A 19,937-nucleotide genomic window follows, 5' to 3' on the forward strand; every position below is an offset into this window, starting at 1 on the left:
CATATTGTGGTTATTCAGAGAAAAAATAACTGCCAACAGAATATAGAGGGCGCACTCACTCACAAATAGAACAGATGCAGTACCCGGATTGCTAAAATTGTTCAGCATTGATTTTATATCATATTAACATTTTCTAATATGTTGTCTCAGAAAATGTGAATGTTTCAAAACTACATTTCTAGGTGTAGATGTCAATCCTTTTCACTGCTACACTACATATGCCAGCATAACTACCTCTATTGCTTCAGTGACAAGATAGCCCTTCCTGTTGTAATCTGATTGGTTTTCAGTTTACAGATGAGATCTGGGGCTTCTTCAAGTTTATGTAGTGTGTACGGCAATGGAGGGATCTTGAAAAAAACATAGACAATTTTGAGGTTACTAACAGTGGAAAGCTGCAACAAATGTAAACATTGTATACGGCAATGGAGAATTCTTGAAAAGCAAACAAGAAAAGTTTAAAGCTTAATAAAATTTTAAAGCTGCATATGTATACTGAAATGGAGAGGACTAATACAGCAATGCATCGTGAAAAACAAAGAAAGTCTCTTGAGATTAATAACAGTGAAAAGCTTATACATACATAGCTCATAGATTTAACCCTTTTATCAAGTCAATGTTAAAGTACATGGGGCTGGTAGGATAAGGATTAAAGGCAATGGAAAGATTTTGAAAACAAAGAAGTTCTAGGAAAAATTTGGTTGAGCTTGGCCAACAATCAAATATGAAATTTACAGCGTTCTCAAGTTATACTGCATGATTGAAAACTGACGTACTTGTCGTTTCCCAACTAAGTTATTTTTTGTCTTCACAACAATAAATCTTGTCATGCATTGATGTTCAAATTCTACTTTGGATGCGTGCTAACTCAACATAACCTAGCATTTATGTAATGTTCTATTATTGAAGTTTGCTTGGACACAGTGGTAACACAAATAAAATAGGCGTCTTATAAATTCAAAAGGGAGGGAGTGACTGTACTGTAATGTCTGTACAAGAAACACTACAAGAGTCTGGTGTGCATTTCAGACTGATCTTAATAGAAAATGCTTCACATCAAATACATGTATGGTCGTCAAATAGAGAATCCTGTTTGCAATTCAGTGACACCCTAAGATGCTGAAAACTTAATCCTGACCAAATCCACAGAATGCTTAGGGACGACGTCAAAAGATCGATGTCGGATAAAAAACTTAATTCCTTTAGTTTTTTTCCAAACCCCCCACCCTCCACTGAAACTTAATTGATAAATATTGATTATGGTGTCAGACTACATTCACCATTAAATACAAATTGATAATTGGACAGTAGTATGGAATATCCCTGAAATTGACCTCATTTGATGCACAAATTTACACTCAGACCAAGCCATTTTCTCGTCTTGGATGTTTGTTTTTTTCATTTTCGGTTATTCTTGTTCATGAATGGATAGAAAATAAAAAACGAACTATAAATACTCCAAGATTTTTTTGAAAAATAAAATCGTTTTTGTAGGATGGAATTTTTTTGAGGTCAACCCCCCCCCCCCAAACTAAAGCAAATAAGTTTTTTATCCGACATCGATTTTTTGACATCATCCCTTAGTAATTATGTTTATTGACATGAAACTTCTGATGTAAATATCTTGCAAATACCATGGCTGTTGTATGTATATGTTGACATAATACCAATACTTGACATCTCAAAGCTTTCAAGAATAACTTTTTCTGACAATACACTTTTAAGGTTAATAATGATATAGGATAGCTCACATATATGCATAGGTTGTACAACTCGTACTGAAAACAATATCATCCAGAAACAGCGATACCTCCTATTTTTTCAGAAAATTGTTTCATGGCCATCTCACAACAATGCATGCACAATTTATAAAATTATTAACATACTCTCCAAATCTGAATGAGCAAATGTCCTGATTAACAAATAACAAAAACATTTCTATAAGATTACCTTGCCATCAGCAACTATTTTGGTCAGTTCTCTGAGTTGGGAGAGTGTTCCTACATAGACTCCTTTCACAGTGATGCTATTTAAAATAATTGACTCCAATGGCAAGTCCACAACACCACCATGTAATCCAATGCATAGGATGGTACCGTGCTATGGAAGACGAATAGTATGACCATGTGTTATGAATACTGTCAATAAAGACACATTGCATCTAACCAAGTATCTAACACTGACATCTATTGAAGGCATCTAACCAAAAGTTGTAGATGTATTCAAACATAGTTGAAAGTTTTAAATATGAGACTGTCTAAAAACTAATTATGTAGCTGTTTCATTGTTCTAGTAAGTGTACAAGCAGTATGTTATATATGGCAATCAAGAGAATTGTTACATGTGTAAAAGGAAATGTGTATAACAGGGATCAAACTATAGAGGGCGCTGTTGTGGTTTTCCTGACGAATCATTAGTTGAAATACAGAAAATGAATAAAAAAAATTGCATTTAAGAAGACTTCTTTTGGCTTCATAGTAATACTACTCAAAATTGAATCACTTTTATTTCTTTATATTACAATTCCTGGTACAAATGGAGGACGATCGGTCAATAACAGTTATCGTGGTGCCATATTTACCTTTCTGAGTGACTTGTACGCAACATCAAACGTATCTTTACTACCAGTGAAATCTATAACAATAAATGGACCACCACCAACAAAAGCCGCTTTGGTCTTGCGTACCCACTCATCTGCATTCTCATCTTGAGACCAATGGATGACATCATCACATCCAGCGTCCATCGCTAGAGCCAGTTTATTTTTCTGTTAATTACAAATACACGATAACTCAATGATTTAGGGTATTAGCCGGTTTATACTTAAGATTTAACATTAATCTTTATCTGGTCAGATTAATGTGAAATTACATGGAGGTGGCAAGCTAAGGGTTAAATGTTAACGGCTGCATCAAAGTAGTTTCTAACAAAATCTGATTTTTTCACTGAAATAATTAACATTGGAGTTAAAAAAAATTAAAGAAAACATTTTTGGTGAAAAGAAATAGAATAGATAATTGACTTGAATTTAGACTTAATGCTTTTATTTCCAAACAAAATGTATGACTGTATATTTGATATTTTAAGATTTGAGAAAATGAATTGTGTACCATATTTGCTCTATTAGAAGAAGTGTATCGACAGGAGATGCATGCAAGCCACAATACACCCCAGTAAGGGGTTCCCCATTTTAAAAATTGGGGTGGCCTACAGAATTATTTTGAGAAAAAAACAGTGTTGAGGATGAGGAGAATAAAATGAAAATTCACATAATGAAAGAATTCAAAAAAAAACTGTGAATATATTTTGTCAGCTACGCCTTCCAAACCTCAAATGGAAAACCACTTAGGTGAAGAGTGACATGGTGTGTAAAAGTCATTCACAGCAACAACCTTAATATGTAGTCTGTGGTCCCTGAGAATATAATCTGTTAAAAATATTATTTATTCATCATCAAAATGTTACCCATTGTAACTATAGAAACACTTCTGTAATTAACATAAGTGCATGTGCAACTAATAGAGCAAATACAGTAAGAAGTGTTCTTCAGTAAAACAGTGTTTGCTAGATGGAAAATGATGAGCTTCTAATGATACTAGTCAAATTTAAACTAATCCAAAAATGAAGAGTTTTATTTTACAACTTACATTGATATCCGAGCACATCACTTGAACATTTTTATATTTAGACAATATTAAATACTTTGCTAGCTTCACTGCTGACAGTCCTAGTCCACCGGCACCAATGATTAAAATACCACAATTATCTAATAAAAAAACATGACAGAAACATCCATTACAGTAACAAGTAATGCAAAATGAAAATTTAAATTAAGTGAGAATTCCATAAAAATCAGTACAATTGCAGGTTTGTTTCCAACTATCAGTTATGATCAAAATTTGGTGAAGCAAATGATCTTTTTTCAATATTTTTTAGTTTTATTGCAAACGCCACTGTCACATACATTGCATTTTGTCACACAAATTATACATAACACGGTTGTGCGAGACAAAATTAAAATGACATTATGGTAATTTATCGCGCTATCTTGGCATCAACCAGGCCCGGTTGAACTCAAGCATTACCTAAGATTCCCCAAAGACCTTTATACTGACAGAATCTTGTCATCAGCTTCCCTGTTGAGTCAGTGACACATTCACAAGTCAACCCCTTTTCAGGGTTCAACCCCCAGGTAGGATTTGGAACCCACCAACCATTATAATACCAGTGATTGGACAAATGATGACAAAGGTGTTAAAAAGTTAACCAATCATAGCTTCAACACATCACACTCTATTTCGGATACAAACATAACCTTCTAGCTGAAAATAACAATACCCCCTCCCATGTACCTACCTTTGGATTGTAGTATGTCTTCAATTTCTTTACTAGCTACCTGTATTGTATGGTATGCCGTCAACATGCCACAAGCCAGTGTACCAGCAATTTCCATTGGTATAGCATCCGGTACCGGCACCAAATACATCAAATTACGGACTGCCACATACTCTGCATATCTATACGAGGAAACAAGTCTTAAATCTGGATCACAATAATTATGAATGTTTATCTGTGAAGACATGCTAGGGATTCATGCAGAGACTTCACTGTTATTGGTTGATATTCCCTAGGTTTACACTACCAATGATCAGGCAACCACATTTATATTTGTTGATGTGCTTGGTGAATGTGGACAGTGTACATCAGTCTGTTGAAGGTAGTGACTCTGAACTAAATATCTGACCAAACGACTATCAAATTTGTATTCATCCACTCATTGATGTAGGAAAATGACTTGTACTATAAATAACAGCCTGAATATGAGAATCAAAACCGAAACTGAACCTCTACTTAGATCAAATATTTATCAAACTGATGTGTATGTATTTTGAAATTATACACTTAGTCTATAACAAAAACAAATTTTCTCATACGTACATAAATTATTTTCTTGTTTTTTTTGTGGCTGATTTGCTTTTTTTTTGAAATATTTAAGCAGAAAACAGAAGTGAGTGGCTCAGTCTTGTTTGAATGGACACACATGCTGATCATAAACAATCATTGGGGGGGGGGTTATTATATTGGCACAAAAATTGGGAAAACAGGTTTTTCAGCTGAGTATAGGCTTGCAGAAATAAATATTACTGTGATTAATGTTTAAACAGTCATTAATTAGATAATTGTGCTTTATGCATAACGAGGTATTAATTATCAAATGCTACCTACCCTCCATCCAGAGTGATACCAATCTCAATCTGCTCTTCTGGCTTCAGTTCACAATATTCAGCATTTCCTTTATCGCAGGCTTTACATTTGCCGCACGCAATCCAGGGATAAACGATCACTTTATCACCTTTACGCAAACCATCTGGATTGGCCCCATCATCTCCAATTGATTCTATCTCTCCACAGACTTCATGGCCTGGTTGAACAAATAACACATGTTAAGTCACGACCTCTAGGAATTGTGAAGCCATATAGTCTTCAAAGCTACAATGGAGATTACAGTCTTGAAGACTAAAATAAAAGCTTACAGTTGTGAAGGCTAAAATGGAGGCTTATAGTCAAGCTAAAATGAAGGTTTACAGTCTTGAAGACTAAAATAAAGGCTTACAATTGTGAAGGCTAAATGAAGGCTTATAGTCCAGAAGGCTAAAGTGGAGGTTTACATCCTGAATGCTAAAAAGTAGGTTTACAATGTTAAGGCTAAAATAGAGGCATGTGGTCCTGAAGACTAAAGGGGCTTTGGCTGTGAAATGTGGTGTCAGATTATCCATTAATTTTAGTATTAATAACTTTTTACAAACATTAATCGGTCTGTTATGTGGGAGTTGTAACACTTTATTATGAGTGTCTGTAAAATTTGCACAATGATTAGGCAAACTAACCAAAATGTAGATAATGTTCATTTGGAAAAATAATCATGTATGTCTTTAGTCTTCTGATATTTTTTAAATCATGTTTTCGATATTGTCTTCAGTCTGCATCTGCAGCCTTCCGTTAAGCCTAACCTAATCTCCCATCAACTTTACTTAAGATTACAATGTAAAACAAATGGAAGTGTAAACAATATAACAATGGTATCCCGTGATTCCCCGGTGCAATCCCTGGGATTAACAGCTTCCCCTTTAAATACACCCTACATTAGGTTGAAAAACAGATTTGTTTTTGTTCAGAGATGTTCAAATCCCGGGGGTTCACTCGATATGCTGCTACTACCCTATGTGCGTTCCAAATTTAGCGGGAAAGCGGGGTGTTTTTCACCTTTCAGAGCGGGCCCGCACGGGAGGCAAATAGGCCCCCTTCAAAATGCTAATGTCTGCAATAGGCCCTCAGAAATAAACTCACAGGGTTGCTGCGTCCACTGTAGGCCCGCTCTTACAACAACCACTCTCATACACCGCCCTAGGCCCCGAATTGGCGGACCCATAGCCCCGACTAGGCCGCAAACGTCCGCCTGAACTTTCCCACTGGGACTTACCCGCCACTTCCAACACGAGCATACGAAAAAGGCTTATTGTAATCGAAGAAACAAAACGAAAAGAAACAGGATAACACACATAATAAAAATTGAACTGTATTCAGTGAAAAACGGCAGAGAATGCTTGCAATATGGGGTAGGATGTTCTCAATATGTGTCTGAAAGAGGGGGTGTTTTTTTCTTCAATATGTCTGCTCTAGGGGATACTAAATTTACATTGCGTCCGCAATAGGGGGTATGGTTTGCCAATGTGCTGCCAGCCCTAGGTGCCTATTATTTTTTAGCAAGAACGCACATGCTATAAGGTTTTAATATAGAGTGAAAGAATCCAGAAAAAAACTGCACTGACCAAAAATAAATTGTTTTATTTTTGACCCTCATAAAACTAACCAAGTATTACTGGTATTTCGCAAGGACTCACCCACATATGGGCATCAGTATGACACATTCCACAGTACCAAACCTATACATATATAAATTATAAAAACATTTTGACATAACAATGTATAACAATATGCAATTGTATATGTAAATACGGTGAATTTTATGAATATTTTTTTAATACAATATTTAATATATAAATGTTTTATAAACTGCAAATGACGAGTGAAAACAACTTGACTAATTACATGTTAATGGATGAATGGCAGTTAATTGCCGAGGATTGAAGTAACCCTGCAAAGACTCATGGGTAATTAGCATTCCTAAATGGCTTCTATAGACAATGAAAGAATAATCGTTGGATTTGGGAGTCTACCAGTAAATGTTTATTAATATTTTATAAATTTCCATAAAAAACATTCATATTTTCATGAAAATCTCTGATATGATATGCAGTTATATATGTAAATATACAATGTAAATAAATTAATGAATGTTATGTTTCTAAAATGATTAAATTTCAATTATGAGCGAGTACGATTGTCATACGCTCGTGTCATACCCACCTTGATAATAGCGCCCTCTGGTGGTAGATCAGGTTTAGGCCGATCAGTTCTGTGCGCCAATTGTTTTGGGAAAGCACCAACGAGTTCGACACATTTCATCATTTCTGTCGTAAATAATCAAATCAACACGAGTTTGAAAGTTATATGGCATTCTGATATAAAAAGACAATTTAGGCAAATAAGCAATAATATGTTTATTTCTTGACGCCGTTCCGAAGGGGGCGTGTTTCAGAGGTCGATTGGAGTGCTCGAGTCTCAGTTAGATTCTTCCTCCCACTGTTTCGTCGTTGTTGATTTCTGCATAATTTCATCTCGAATTAGTCATACAAAACTGGTAAAATTGATTATATTTTAAATTACGTAACTACCTGTCTAGTACGTAGTGGTATGCCCAACTTCAGTTCTTCGATTACCAGCGTGGAACTTGTATCTGAGATGAGACTCGGCTCAACTTTGACCTCGCTGTGACCTAAATTAGCTGTCACCAAATAGTTGTTGTTATACCTACAGTATTTATATGGAAGATAGGGCTCGTTGTAAAATGTGAGAAAATCGTCACATCAGAAAAGAATACCCCCACAGAACTTCCAGACCGCCCATTATACTACAAGTATGGGGTCACTAGTTTACTGGTATAAACTAAAGTTTTTGTTTTTGTTTTTTTTCTTGATCACATTTTGTTATCAATTTTTTTTTTTTTTAAAAGGTCCAGAAATTTTGTAAATGTAAACGCAGATTTCAAAAACATAGAGAGTAAAAGTGGAAATAAAATGTCAACGATATCATGAATGATTAAAAGATAAATCAATAAGGTTTCGATATTTTTCAAAATCCTAATTTGTTTTAATAATAAGTTGCCAAATAGACAATCTTTTTATATTTGATAAAAGATCACCTATGATTTAACAGTTTTCGAGTAAAAACATGTTAACTTCAGGGATTATTTGTGGAAATTGTAACGTTACAGTACTAGTAATATGCCCATGTCCATGATGTGTATACATAATTATATTAACAGATCATAAAAGTGAGAGATGAAAATAGAAAATCTGCACACGATAAGGTACATGTGCAGAAGGAGCATTTGCACCTCAAAACAACTTGTAATCTTTCCATGTAATCATTAGTGAGCAGTTTCACTCACAGATATGATTATGAACTTCCATAGATTCGATTTTAATCACTCTTCTTTTCGCGTATGTCTTGCCGTTTTTGTTTAGAATACTGTCCTCTGTGGTCATTTTAAACAGGAACACTAAATGACTGACAGACACAAGTTTCCCCAGACTCTCGTCGAAAGACCATGAAACACAGTTGCCTGGAACCTAGTCTAAAACTACGCCTGACCAGTGTCCGAATAAGTGGTATTGAAAGTGTCCTTGTGTATTATTTTTGGATCAAGTTATTGGATATCTTAGTTTAGATGGTAATACTTTTCAGCTATTTCGTGTCTCCAAGTATGATCGAATTTACATTCGGTTTTCATGTGTTCACTTTATCTTTTGAATTTCAAATTTCCTCACGATGTTTTCAATATTGTGTTGAATTGTATTGTTTTTAATATTTTCTTTTTTATTATTTGTAAAACATGCTTTTATTGGCAGTGTGTTTAGTCTGTACCAGTATTTTCATATACTGCAATTGAGCCCTTCTGCTTTTGTCGTGATCGCTTCTATAATTCGTCACGGTCTTCTGAAAGCGCCGGATGACTTGGTGGCGCCGTTGGTGGCGTGCTTACATACTGAGACTCAACGAATATCTCGATTTTAATAAAATTCAAATCATTCACTATAGCCCTGAAGGAATGCACTAATGCTCTACTGAGTAGTAACGCTACGCTATTTAATTACTAATATATTCAGTGTGCGACTTGTGGATGGAACTATATTAATTACTATAAACTATGTACTCGTAATATTTACTGTGAAAAGAATGGTCAATCAATTCATGGAGCTAAAATAAGAATTAGCTCCATGGGTCAATAAAGTACAGTAGAAAGCGTTACGGTAGTTCTCTTTTTGGAGGATGTGGTGGCCCTGAAAAGGGCCGTTTGGTTTGTGTACGCTAGGCATACGATTTACTTGGAGCTGGTGTACTTCGTGACGGCTTTGGTGCCTTCACTGACGGCGTGCTTAGCAAGCTCACCAGGCAACAAAAGACGGACGGCGGTCTGGATCTCTCTGCTGGTGATGGTTCTACGCTTGTTGTAGTGAGCCAAACGGGAAGCTTCTGATGCGATACGCTCGAAGATATCGTTGACGAAGCTGTTCATGATGGACATGGCTTTGGAAGAGACACCGGTGTCTGGGTGAACTTGCTTCAACACCTTGTAGATGTAGATACCGTAGGATTCTTTCCTCCCCCTCCTTCTCTTCTTCTTGTCACCACCACGAGCGGCGGCCTTAGCCTTACCGCCTTTCTTTGCTGCTTTACCGCTTGCTTTGGGAGGCATGTTGAACGTTAGAAAATAATGTTCAGAATAACAGTAACCGTCAAAGGTCCCATTATATATAGTGAATGAAATGCAAATGAAGGATTCGACAAAAAAGGCGGGAAACATAACGAACGCAAGAGAAAACACGATTTAACTATACTTAAATTACATTGTGTATTTACTATTGACCTTTGACAGCATACAACCAAGGTCGTGCTTTGCCGTATTTTGATTGGTGGAGGTACTATACGACCAGAATCCGAGCGGGAGGTATAAATACTGGTAGGAAACCGCCAAATAGCTATAGTTTTCCGATATAACTCAACTGCTAAATCATTATGTCTGGTCGCGGTAAAGGAGGCAAAGCAAAGGGAAAGTCCAAGACTCGTTCCAGCCGTGCTGGTCTGCAGTTCCCAGTTGGTCGTGTACATCGTTTCCTGAGAAAGGGCAACTATGCCGAGCGCGTCGGTGCCGGTGCTCCAGTCTACTTGGCTGCAGTACTCGAGTACTTGGCCGCTGAAATCCTTGAGTTGGCCGGTAACGCCGCCCGTGACAACAAGAAGTCCAGGATCATTCCCCGTCACTTGCAGTTGGCTGTTCGTAACGACGAGGAATTGAACAAATTGATGTCCGGTGTAACCATCGCACAAGGTGGTGTACTCCCTAACATCCAGGCTGTACTTCTACCCAAGAAAACCCACGCCAAATCCAAGTAAATTGTATGCCTTGCATACACAAATCAAACGGCCCTTTTCAGGGCCACCACATCCTCCAAAAAGAGAACTACCGTAAATTGTGTATATGTTAGACTTGCTTGCAGTCTGTCGCAATTCCGATTTTAAAAATTTATCGGAATCGCAACAGACTGCAAGCAAGTCTATGTACGCGTTAGAATGAATGTGTATCCACGGTCAGTCCATAGTGATAGAAAGACCGTTGTCCAACTGAATCCTGCTATCGAAATGAGAAATCAAAACTTTTAACAACAAATGTTTGTTCCAACATTCCAGGATTTCTTGCCAAATCAACTGATTTTTTTTATTTGCACAGTGATTATAATAAACGGACGAAGGTGTTCTGCATAACATGCAACGTTGATGTAATCTGGAATTGAGAATATGTGCCAATTGTTGACGATTTTAAAATTTATTTCATAAAGCGATATGTTATTACCAAACGCTTCAGCGTGGTATTAAGAATTTGTTTTCAGGGTTGGGTGATACCAAGGTTGAAAATGGGTGCACATATGGGTGTAATTCCTGGAATTGCAATAGAGAGGGTTCAGGCCGAAATACAATATATAGTGTTTCCATGTTTCGTCTGATATTTCTGTGGTATTCTGCTGCTGTAAATAATGCAAGATTTGTTCCGAAATTCAGTGTGTTGTGTGCACTCCAGGGTTATTCGTTTTTTTCTCAAAACACCCCTATTTTTTAATGGCAGAGTCCAATAGTTTCACCCCAACTGGGAAATCTGCATTGTTACTTGAATGAGAGCTAATTAAACACATTTTCCAGACCGGCGAAAGTGTATGCAACAGCCAATTTTAACAGCCTGTCACGTGATTTTACTCTGAATGTCAACAAGAAAGAGGCTAGTCCATTTTACGCAGGAATAATTGGGGGTAGAATATGTGAGGGATAGTATCAACAGAGATGTGTATACTGAAAAGTAACATCTATCCTTCTTTTGCATTACTTAGCATTTCTGTTTTAGTATACTGGTTTGAAAATGTTGAATTTGCATGATTTGCGATGTTTATTTTAACTGAAACTCCCCTATTGATTGAATGTCGGGTTTGAAGAAGAACGGCACACCTCGTGATTCGTTTGAATACAATGGTGAAGGGTTGACACAAATTTATGTTGAAGTTAAAAGTTTCTCCACAGAATTTTGCATTGGCAAACATGCCATGCTACTGCGGTACTCCACTGACGGGATGACTTTCATCGACAGCGGTCGTCGCTGAGCCGCACGCTACAACTTCGCTTGTGATATAACTTGTTAGCCGTGGATTGAATGAATCTTCATTACCGGTTAAAATGTTGTTCATTTGGCGTTGGTAATCTTTATTTGTAACTGGGTAACGTCGCAACGTCGCCAGCAGAAACATCCTAACTAAAACCGGGCACCGTATATGAAGTTCGCAAAAAACATTCAGTCTTTAGAAGTCACTTAATTGTATTGCTAGGACGTATTCTGCCGTTAAATGTATTATTTCCATCCGTTTTGCGATAGTATTTTCTAGATTGGAGGCAGTATTTACATTTCATTCAAAGTTCAAAGTTGCGTTGAGATTACGTTGATACAGTGTAACAATGTCCGTCGGCGCCGGTGTGCAACGTAGCCAAAATAAAAGGCATAATCATTTAAACACTGCTATCACAAGACTGGTAGGAGGTAATAAAGTTGGCGCGAAAGTATTCAAAAAAACAGTTTCTGACTGTTGCCATGGTAGCTGTGGGCCAGGATTGTTTTTTCCAATTAGTGACGGTACAACCTGCCTGTCATGTATGAACAAAATTAGCTAAGAGAGGAGTTAGAAGCTGTTGCTGGTGAAAAGTTACCCCAACGTCGGGGTCCATTTTCTCGGTAATGAAAATAGACATAAAAACAGTAAATTGTTGCCTACACTCAAGCTGAGTAGAATGAGCTATGTCCGTGCTTTTTAATTAAAGAAATGTAAGGTGTAATACATTTGGCGTGAAGGTATTAAAAGAATCAGTTTTTGGATGTTGCCATGGAAACGGTGGTAAGAATTTGTTTTCGGATTTTACAAAAAGTAACTTTGTGCCCACACTCAAGCTAAGTAAAATAAGCTATGTCTGGGGTGTTGTATCCTAAATTTGTAGCAGGAGATACGTTTAGTGAGAAGTTATCAACAAAGCTTGGACGTTCAGTTGTGAGACATGACAAAATAAACGGTGCCAGTGATAGATTTCGAGTATGAAAAAACAAAATAAACGCAATCAAAGGCGCCGACCACGCGCGTTGGAAATAAAGAGAACGCGTTGCGACGAGTAATCTCGCCTGCATCTTTCACTCACGCAAACGCACACACATGCTATTTCCGTATATTGAATACGTTGGCAACGGAAGGGACAAGTTTAAATCATCTTTGTATTAACACAACTTGAAAGCAACAGTTTCACACTGAATATATGTTTATAAATTATCAAACTAAACATTCAATGAAGCGGACTGCGACGGTTAAGACGAAAAGACAAGGCTAAGACGAAAAACATGTGACAGTACGATTATGTTCGTCTACTACATGCCCCGGGACTACACGTTCAAGTATCCAACTTCCCAATACAATTTTTTTTAGTATCAGCAATAATTTCTAGTACTGCCTGGATAATTGCGTATTATTAGTTTACATCAGACCATGACCCTCTACTGGAGGGTCTATGATCAGACATAACCCTTAGCCCTGAGTACAGTCCTGTAGGTTGGCCTCCTTCCGTTGATCATTCGGCCCTCACAGTCCTGAGAAGTCGCATAGACCGGGGATTCGACACTATTGTGAAAGAGTGTATCGGGCGATTTAAGAGGCATTCAGCTTTGCAGTTAAAAAATAAGCAGGTCGATACGTCTAACTATTCTAAATACCTTAACTGGAAGCGAAATTACATAAGATTTCCCACTAGGGTCGATAGAATCGACATTTTCCAACGTCAACCGAAAATATACGCCGCCATCTTGTTCTTGACGCATTCATAAACAAAACGTTGTTTCGTTGCGTAAAACTTGCTTTCGCCAACGTTCCAGTGCTGTAGGTTCATTTTTCGGCCACAAAAAAGGTATTTGTAATCGCTAGATTAGTCGATAGATGTTTTAGCTGGTTACAATCATGAAAACTGCAGAACGGTTCTCCGCCATAAATTTGTAGGCGGGTGTCGAATCCCCGGTCTATGCGACTTCTCAGGACTGTGGGGGCCGAATGATCAACGGAAGGAGGCCAACCTACAGGACTGTACTCAGGGCTAACATAACCCTGTACAGGATTTTTTAACAATGTCTCAAATTTCCGAAGGAATATTCAAATAAGTTGGGATGAATATGAATTGAATGTCCATCTTTTACAAATCAGCTATTAAAACAGTTCACCACCACGATTATGGTGAATTGGCGAGTTATCAACGAAGACGACGGGACGTCTCCAATCATGAGCTGGCTGGTTCGAATTTATCCACTTTTACAGTGATGAATATTGCATTCGAGTTGAGTTACTTGTAATTACAAGCTTGATTTACATTTTTCTTGGGGTGTTTTTTGTCAATGTATTAAATATAAGTGCGTTGGGAAATAGCATAATTATATTGCGTCAGTGAAAGAGGCTGGTGAGACTGTGTCACAACGCGTTCTATTTATTGCCAACGCGCGTGGTCGGCGCCTCTGATTGCGTTTATTTTGTATTTTTATTTTCAAAATGTATCACTGGCTGCGTTTTTTTTGTTACGTCTCGCAACTGAACGTCCAAGCTGACTTTGTATTGGCTGTAAGAGCAATCCCAGTGGAGCGGATCGCCAATACCATGTTCATTTGCATATCAACCGTGAAAATACCGAAAACATTATTGCATGGGTGATATGCAAATTTAATAGTTTTAGTCAAAATAAGTGACTGCCTAGAAGTACCAATATTCTTGTTCAAATTTCATTTCACTCGGCAAGTATATCCATGTACCCAAGCGTAAAATATCGTACTTCTAAATATTGTTTATTTCTGCTATGTTTCGAAAAACGCTACTCTTGAAAAGACTAATTTGTTTGCTCCAAGACCTCATTTGCATATGTGGTGTGGAAATACCGATTTTGATTTCAGGGACGAATCAAAATAAACTGCAGTACATATGTAATAATGTGAAATACTTCATTTTCACTGTAAACATTTTTCCGCTAAAATAAATTCCAGTGAAAATGCCATTTCCTACATACCCCATTGAGACTTGACACAGCACAGTGAAAATTGGATTCACATGTGATGCTTGAAAACGAAAATAATTAAGTGAAATTCTATGTGACTTCATGAGAGTTGGAAATGAACAAATTATATGACACCCAACCCTACCATTCCATACACAGTGTAAACTACACCCCCAAAACATCCATTCACCGATGTATTCTATTTGACTTCTCAGGAGAAATTGAAATAAACAAATTATATGACAACGAACTTAATTATAATTTCAGCTTCTAGTTCAGCACTGGTTAAATAAACTATGTCGTCTCTATGCCAACTTGAAGTTATTCATTGCTTACACCATTGACTTCAAAGTCTACGTTTCAATCCGAGGATTAATTGCATTGGAGTGCCAGTCTTTTATTTTTCTATTGTAATGTCAATTTCTTGCGATTACTCGGAACATGAAGCTGTAACCACAGACTGTCTATGTTCTGTAGCTAAATCCTGGTATAAGTACCGGTTAGGCAGGCTTGAACTATGTATTTGAAGCCAGCTGAGAGGTAAATCCAATCCAATAGATTTCTCATTGTTTGGTAACTATTTGCTGCAAATGCAACAAAAATCAATATAAAAATATTACCCACACAGCCTTCTACAGGTTACTTGTTATACATACAGTATTGGTACAGTGATGGTACAATTCTGTAGGCAACAAACTATTGACATGAGGCCGTATGTATTTTGTAAATGTACCACACATTAATTAACGCATTCTTTATTATTCTGCGACGAAAAATTATACACAAGAACGAGGTACTAGTATTTCATGGAAATGTGTTGCATAGTTTTATCACTATAATAGAAGTAATGGTTCTCGCAAATAAAACATGACGACGTAGTACGTATACACACTGCATTAACCACACACGTATGTAAGACAAGACGGCATCTATATTTTGCGTTTATGGCAGCAACGACTCAAGGGTAATATGTAATGTATTAATATGTGTTATAAACATGATATCGAATTCCTGTATATATTTAATTTGAGTAGAGACAAATCATTTTGGGTAGCAAGTCCGTAGCATCTATTTTCAGACGATGCGACCTTGACCCGTTAATGTTCGCAGGCATGTAAGGTTTCACAGCACTGACACCGAACACGAGTGCATATCACTCTTTCTGGGACAAGCCTAACGTTGGACACAAGACAACGAATTACTCGTAATTAAAATACTATGGACACACGACCATACTAGATATACTGCACAACACACATAGTACAACACATTTTACGGTAGTTCTCTTTTTGGAGGATGTGGTGGCCCTGAAAAGGACCGTTTGGTTGGGTTTGTTTGAGTTTTGTATTTGGTAAGTCTAACCACCGAAACCGTACAGAGTACGGCCCTGGCGTTTCAAGGCATAGACGACATCCATGGCGGTGACGGTCTTTCTCTTGGCATGCTCGGTGTAGGTGACGGCATCACGGATGACATTCTCCAAGAAAACCTTCAATACACCACGGGTTTCTTCGTAGATGAGACCAGAGATACGCTTCACACCACCACGACGTGCAAGACGACGGATAGCTGGCTTGGTGATACCTTGGATATTATCACGAAGAACTTTACGATGACGCTTGGCGCCTCCTTTTCCCAGACCCTTTCCTCCTTTACCACGACCAGACATAGTTACTGAATTATAGAAGTAAATTCAACTGCCGAATACGCTGAGTTTCTCCGCATTTATTCACTTGTTGCGAACGTCAACGAAAACATGATATTCGGCCTTGGAACCGTGAAGTACGGTTTCTGTACCGCCTATTCTGACGGCCTTTGTTAGGTTTCAATCGTTACACCGATCTTACAGCTGTACTACTGATTGGATATATTTTTGGACCATCTCGTCCAATAGAATTACTTATAATGGGGTCGATACACTTTCATAACGCAGCCTTTCCCGCGAAGTTAATGTTGAATTGTTGCTTTGGGTTGAACGATCTTGGTTACTGTTAATGTTACACACCTAACCTAAAAAACTTATATTTTTATAGAAACATTTATTTATAAAACCTATTTAAGATTTCACATGCATATGTAAACAGACAGTTCCATTATAAAGTTAAAAACAGATTGATCATGGATTGACGATGATGGCAAGCGGTGAAGTCCGTTGGTCGTGTCTGAACAACGCATACATTGTAACCTTGGTGGATAACCCGCGCTTTCTACAAATTTGCATGTAATACCCTATTGTTTCGCGGTCATCAGTAAATGGCAGGGTAAATCTGAGTGACCGAAATCTGATACAACTACCACAACAATATGTAATCCTTCTTTGGTTTATAGTTCCATGCACTACATACTATTTTGCTAACTTTTTGAAAAAACATCAAGTTCTACGAGGTTTCCGGAAAAAAATCATAAATGTATGTGACAGTCTGTGTGCTGCCTTGCGGGCTCTGATCACTCACTCTGATCGTAGTGTTATCATGTATTACGACGAACTGGTCGAGCTTGAGTACATTTTCGGATTCTGCTGCTATGAGTTTTAACCAATGACATTGCGTTAATTTCAACCAATCAGAAGGTATCGTTATTGACCAATCACAATGCTCCTCTTAATGGCCCTGACCAATTCAAATGAGTATTTTGCGGTATAAATAATTGGCGCCGGTATTTGAATCTATATCACTTCATTCTTGAACAGGAAGAAGAATTCAGCATGGCACGTACCAAGCAAACCGCACGTAAATCTACTGGTGGCAAAGCACCACGTAAACAGTTGGCAACCAAAGCCGCCCGTAAGAGCGCACCAGCCACCGGAGGAGTAAAGAAACCTCATCGTTACAGGCCAGGTACCGTAGCTCTTCGTGAGATCCGTCGTTACCAGAAGAGCACCGAACTTCTGATCCGTAAACTACCATTCCAGCGTTTGGTCCGTGAAATCGCTCAGGATTTCAAAACCGACCTTCGTTTCCAGAGCTCTGCCGTTATGGCACTGCAGGAAGCCAGCGAAGCCTACCTCGTCGGTCTTTTCGAGGACACCAACTTGTGCGCTATCCACGCCAAGCGTGTCACCATCATGCCCAAGGACATCCAACTCGCCCGTCGTATCCGTGGGGAGCGTGCTTAAATCGTATGCCAAGCATACACAAACCAAACGGCCCTTTTTAGGGCCACCACATCCTCCAAAAAGAGAACTACCGTTACCAATATGTGTTGTTGTGTATGTGTTTTGGTAAACTATAATATTGCCAAGTTGCCTTATAATGCACGTTTATGACCTACGTTACTTGCTGTGACTTTAAACGAGCAATTTTTAAGTCGCGGCTCACACATGACAGCTCAACAGTACTCGTTCGATGAAAACACAAACACACATATGCAGTTACCAAAACAATATACGTGTTAGAAAACTCCACTGTTCTCGTTCATTGCACGGATATTATATTGTCCGTAAAACAACGCGTTTGTTTTATAATAAATCATATTTGAATTTAATACGTGTATGTGGTAAGATTTGTTATTTTGCCACAACTTGCACATATCCGTTGTTAGAACTGGAGGAGTTAAATAACTTAATTGAATTTTCAGGAACAAAAATATTTATCTTGCTCTTTCTGCTCCACACGCTGTTATGTAACATGACTCTTACTCTAGTTACATAACCCTCATTCAACTAATTTATTGGTTGCCTGAGCACTAACATCGGGGAGGACTGTATGAAAAAGACTACAAGGACAAATTCATGTTGTTGCAACTCCCCGTGGTTTGCATTTGTCAATAAATATGGACAATTTTTTTCATTCGTACGCAGTTTTTGTACGCATTGTTTTAAAATTGCCTAATCTCAACATTTTAACAGTTTTCAAGACAAAACAAACTGTAGTGGTATATTCAATGTTAGCTGGAAAATGACTTCACACGATTAACCCTCCAGCGAAAAAAAAGGCATGGGTGTATGAATAGCATCGATATATTTGAATGGTGTAATTGAATAACTATCATGTCATTGTCATGTGACTGGAATGGCGAATTCACTTGGTCCCCTATGTAAGGTTAAATAGAGTCTTGCTCCTATAAAGTTCCAGGACAATTGTTTTTCTTCCTTTTTTAGTTCACTGCGTAAACCCAAATGTGTGACCATGAATATTATAGGTACTATAGTAGATTAAATAATTAGCGTGATTTTTTTAAATTTTATTTTCTAATAACAATGACAATGGTTCACATAACAGTAAAAACAACACAGACATGACATACACAACATTACAAAAATAGCTTAGTATAGGGGATGATCATTCCAACAAGGGTGCCAACGCACCCGTTGGCAAACGATAGATGTAATAGCCCCAACCCCAAAACCAATCCGTTACTTGGGAATTTATATAGGTCATGACGTTAAGAAAAGTGTAGAGCCTAACTTCCACTAAAAAATGACAAAATGCTTTTTCTTTACCAGCTTTTTATTCTGAAATTTTAAGTTTTTGGTATGAACTATTCTGTCCTGACCCACCCGGTAATTCAAATGAAGTCAAATCAGAAATACTGACTGTGGAATAATTTAATTGGTGGAAAAACAGTGTGTTATTTACACTGGACTAAATAATGGGGTTAAGTGCATACAACATTTATTAAATACGGATGGTAATTTTATGTCATATGAACAATTTATAGAGAAATACACAATAGACAGATTTTGTAACTTTTAATGGTATTCTGCACGCAATTCCAGCTTATTGGAAGTCCAAATTAGTCACGTTGCTGGAAATATCAATGCGAATTTAACTAAAAAAATAAATGATACAGTTGTTGAGATTGTTATAAGTTATTAGTTGAAAAAGGTCTAAATATAAAGCAACTTATTTCAAAACTATTCAATTCAAAACTATTCTAAGCTGTGAACGTATTCTCTTTGGATTCCCCCAAAAATGTACACTATTAAATCATCTTATTTTAATAGGTAAATATGTTTTATATATATACCGCTTTACAAATGTAACGCCTTCTCTTGGTTATTTTAGAAAGATTGTCAAAGAAAAGAAATGTATTGAAAAAAATGTCTTGAACGAAACAAAGTACGTTTTAATTAGCGTGATTACATGTCAATGTGTGGAGATTTCGTCCACGAAAGGTCACGATACACAAACATTTGTTCAATGGGT

General features: G+C 37.4%; 5 protein-coding genes across 5 annotated transcripts; 2 read left to right on the forward strand and 3 right to left on the reverse strand.

Annotated features, from left to right (window-relative positions):
- Positions 1–92: 92 nt before the first annotated feature.
- On the reverse strand, positions 93–7,883 carry LOC102802313 (uncharacterized). The gene is made up of 9 exons (XM_006820516.2): positions 7,797–7,883; positions 7,429–7,532; positions 6,872–6,944; positions 5,227–5,422; positions 4,357–4,517; positions 3,648–3,766; positions 2,582–2,767; positions 1,951–2,100; positions 93–350 (listed from the first exon to the last, which is right to left on the reverse strand). The coding sequence occupies exons 2-9, from the start codon at positions 7,528–7,530 to the stop codon at positions 237–239; spliced, it is 1,101 nt and encodes a 366-aa protein (XP_006820579.1). The 5' UTR covers positions 7,531–7,532; positions 7,797–7,883; the 3' UTR covers positions 93–236.
- A 1,108-nt stretch (positions 7,884–8,991) lies between these two features.
- Positions 8,992–9,903, reverse strand: LOC102801720 (histone H2B, gonadal-like). The gene has a single exon (XM_006820514.3). The coding sequence runs from the start codon at positions 9,878–9,880 to the stop codon at positions 9,506–9,508; it is 375 nt and encodes a 124-aa protein (XP_006820577.1). The 5' UTR covers positions 9,881–9,903; the 3' UTR covers positions 8,992–9,505.
- A 297-nt stretch (positions 9,904–10,200) lies between these two features.
- LOC100377884 (histone H2A-like) lies at positions 10,201–10,627 on the forward strand. Its single transcript, XM_002738048.4, has one exon. The coding sequence runs from the start codon at positions 10,201–10,203 to the stop codon at positions 10,576–10,578; it is 378 nt and encodes a 125-aa protein (XP_002738094.1). The 3' UTR covers positions 10,579–10,627.
- A 5,520-nt stretch (positions 10,628–16,147) lies between these two features.
- LOC100377738 (histone H4) lies at positions 16,148–16,459 on the reverse strand. The gene has a single exon (XM_085502697.1). It carries the CDS (start codon positions 16,457–16,459, stop codon positions 16,148–16,150), a length of 312 nt encoding a protein of 103 aa, XP_085358823.1.
- A 1,007-nt stretch (positions 16,460–17,466) lies between these two features.
- LOC144358027 (histone H3) lies at positions 17,467–17,905 on the forward strand. The gene has a single exon (XM_078012062.1). The coding sequence runs from the start codon at positions 17,495–17,497 to the stop codon at positions 17,903–17,905; it is 411 nt and encodes a 136-aa protein (XP_077868188.1). The 5' UTR covers positions 17,467–17,494.
- Positions 17,906–19,937: the final 2,032 nt, after the last annotated feature.

Source organism: Saccoglossus kowalevskii, chromosome 8 (assembly GCF_978046115.1).
Source record: "Saccoglossus kowalevskii chromosome 8, keSacKowa6.1, whole genome shotgun sequence".
Taxonomy (NCBI): Eukaryota; Metazoa; Hemichordata; class Enteropneusta; family Harrimaniidae; genus Saccoglossus; species Saccoglossus kowalevskii.